At 40.1% G+C, this 2,503-nt stretch overlaps 1 protein-coding gene across 1 annotated transcript in view; it reads right to left on the bottom strand.

Annotated features, from left to right (window-relative positions):
• Nucleotides 1-2,503, bottom strand: part of PMFBP1 (polyamine modulated factor 1 binding protein 1) — a 36,577-nt gene that overhangs the window by 16,163 nt on the left and 17,911 nt on the right. The window contains exon 5 of the mRNA XM_007463001.1: nt 1,468-1,578. Coding sequence (XP_007463063.1) covers nt 1,468-1,578 — 111 coding nt within the window. The remainder of the gene's footprint in view (nt 1-1,467; nt 1,579-2,503) is intronic.

Genomic DNA, 2,503 nt, shown 5'->3' on the forward strand with positions numbered 1-2,503 from the left:
GCAGGAACTTTGGCTTCTACCCTGAAGGAGAGGGGAAGGGGCTGTAACCAGAGAAGGCAGGAAGGAACATGTACATGTGGCCAAGGAGGAACAATTAGTTGTCTGGGCATCAGGGGATGCTGGGGAGATAGTTATGTGATTTCACAGTTGACAGTGAAGGAGGGTTGCAGCATGAAGACAGAGGGGGACAGCTGGAGAAATGCAGGGCAATCACCGTCTGACCTGGGTGTGGGCCCTACAGCGACTCAAAGGCCCAGTGTGCGCCAGGCCAGCTGAGGGAGGAGAGGACGGCTGGCATTAACTGTGATGTGGGTAGTTCTAGTCCGAATAGAATGTTCACATAATGTGAAGGCTTTGGGTAGGATATACAAAATGGTGGGTGAAAGTGGATTCTGTTTCTTGAGGAAGTCTGTATCATTTAAAAAAATGGAGAGTTAAAGAAGAATTTGTGTTTAGTAGATACAGTTTCAGTTTTGCAAGATGAAAAAGTTCTAGAGATTTATTGCACAACAATGAGAATATACTTAACACAACTAACTGTACACTTAAAAATGGTTAAGATGGTCAATTTAATGTTATGTGTATTTTACCACTATAAAAAATTAAAAAGTGAGGGAGAAATAAAGACATTTCTCAGACAAAAAGAAAACAAACATGGAGTGTATGAGATCTTGCTGTAGGTCAGGATGTGAATAACATGGGACTGACTTTTAAAATAAATATTGACAGATGTACAAGGAAGAGCTCCAAAGTTCATCCAAACCTTGTGGGATCAGAAAGTCCTGGAAAAAGAAGCATCTCCACTCCCCAACTAGAGGATCCCTTGGAGAGCTGATGTGTTGACTCTCTCTGCCACTCCGCTTTGCCAGTATTTCAGCATCAGCATGGCCTTGTGTGGCTGGCTTTGCCTTGTACCTCGAGTTCAGGCGTGACTGACTTTAGACCTCCTAGAAGGGACCCTAACCTAGTTTTCACTGTCATATTTGTTGGTCAAATCGTGCCACTTGTTTACATGGTTTAAATGCTTATTCATTATTAGAATCAACTTTTGAGATGGCTTTGAATTTTGAAAACATAAGAGTTTTTTTAAAAGGGAGTGGATTTGAATGAATAATCTTCCCTAAATATGTTGCTTTTCAACTCCAGCCAGAAACTAGAAGGCTGGATGGTTCTTTTGAAGCTAGCAAGCCAAAAGGAGCCTCTGTCTTGTTTAGATGTACCATTGGATGTGAGTTAAGAGACAGGTGCAATTCCAAAATTCAATTCCAAAATCTCATCATGCCAGACACACTCCTTGGGGGCTTGGCATACATTATATACACTATCCTGTGGCAAGGCTAACCAACGTGACACAAATATAAAATAAAATATAAAATGTAGTATAAAAATTTTAACAATAGGAGAACCCAGAATCAAACCCAACTCGGCCCAATCCTACCAGGCACACATAAGCAAAAGTTCTCCCACCTTTTTGATGTCTTCACGATCTTCTGAGGAGCTAGGGGGATGTCGGTGGGTGGTTGTATAGGAAGTAAAGTCTGCTTGTAATTTTATCAAAGCCTCTTCACGCTCCAGAACCTGCAACCCAGCACAAGTCAGTTATGCTGGATGATCAATGCAACTGGCTTATTACTAGTGCTATTTTTGCAGGGTGTTCCTTTTTCAGCCCAAGTTTGTTGCAGCATTATATAATTCGTATTATATAAACTAAGGAGAAGGAATTATGTTCTCAATCTCATATCAAGGTTCACTAAGGCATAGACAGTGATTTGTCTCAAGTCCGTCAATGGCCACATTTTGGACTCTCTCTTGATCCTCTGTGCAGTCCAGTTTATGAGGCAGAAGAAGATTCTTTGGAGGCTGTGATGGAAAGATGTACTGAATCTCTCAGAAGATAGGATTCAAAGTTCAAGAAATAAAGAAGGAAGTTTCTTTTGGAGTGGGTGAATGTGTACATGTTTTTTAAAATTAAAAAAAAAATGAAACTTTTGTTCTTGTTTGTTGAAAATAATTCAAATAGAACCCAAGCATTGAAAATAAGAAGTGAGACTCTCCTATCCACTTATTCTCCCCTCTCTCACTTCTACTAAGGGGGAGGGGGCACTATTGGCAATTTACAGTATATACTTCTATATTACGATCAAAGACTTTAATAAACAAAAGTGGGATTGAACTTTTGTTTTGTAAGATTCTGCAACTTTTTCTCAACAGTGTATCGCAAATATCTTCCATGCAGCCCTTACAGATCTGCTTAATCTTTTTCCTTGGCTGCGTATTATTCTATAATATGGATAGCTCTTTAATCATTTCTCTTAATCTCTAACTATTTCCCTACTGATGGACACCCTGGTTGTTGTGTGAGATTTTAAGTCTCTTTAGAATCTCAATCTTAGTGTGGGTTGGGGGATGCATACCATGGAGAATGTGAACAAGAGGCAGGGACATGAATATGTAAGACATTTGAGGAGCGCTGGAGAAGAGATTACTTCAGGTGACTCTTTCC

This window comes from Lipotes vexillifer, unplaced genomic scaffold (assembly GCF_000442215.2).
Source record: "Lipotes vexillifer unplaced genomic scaffold, Lipotes_vexillifer_v1.1 scaffold70, whole genome shotgun sequence".
NCBI lineage: Eukaryota > Metazoa > Chordata > Mammalia > Artiodactyla > Lipotidae > Lipotes > Lipotes vexillifer.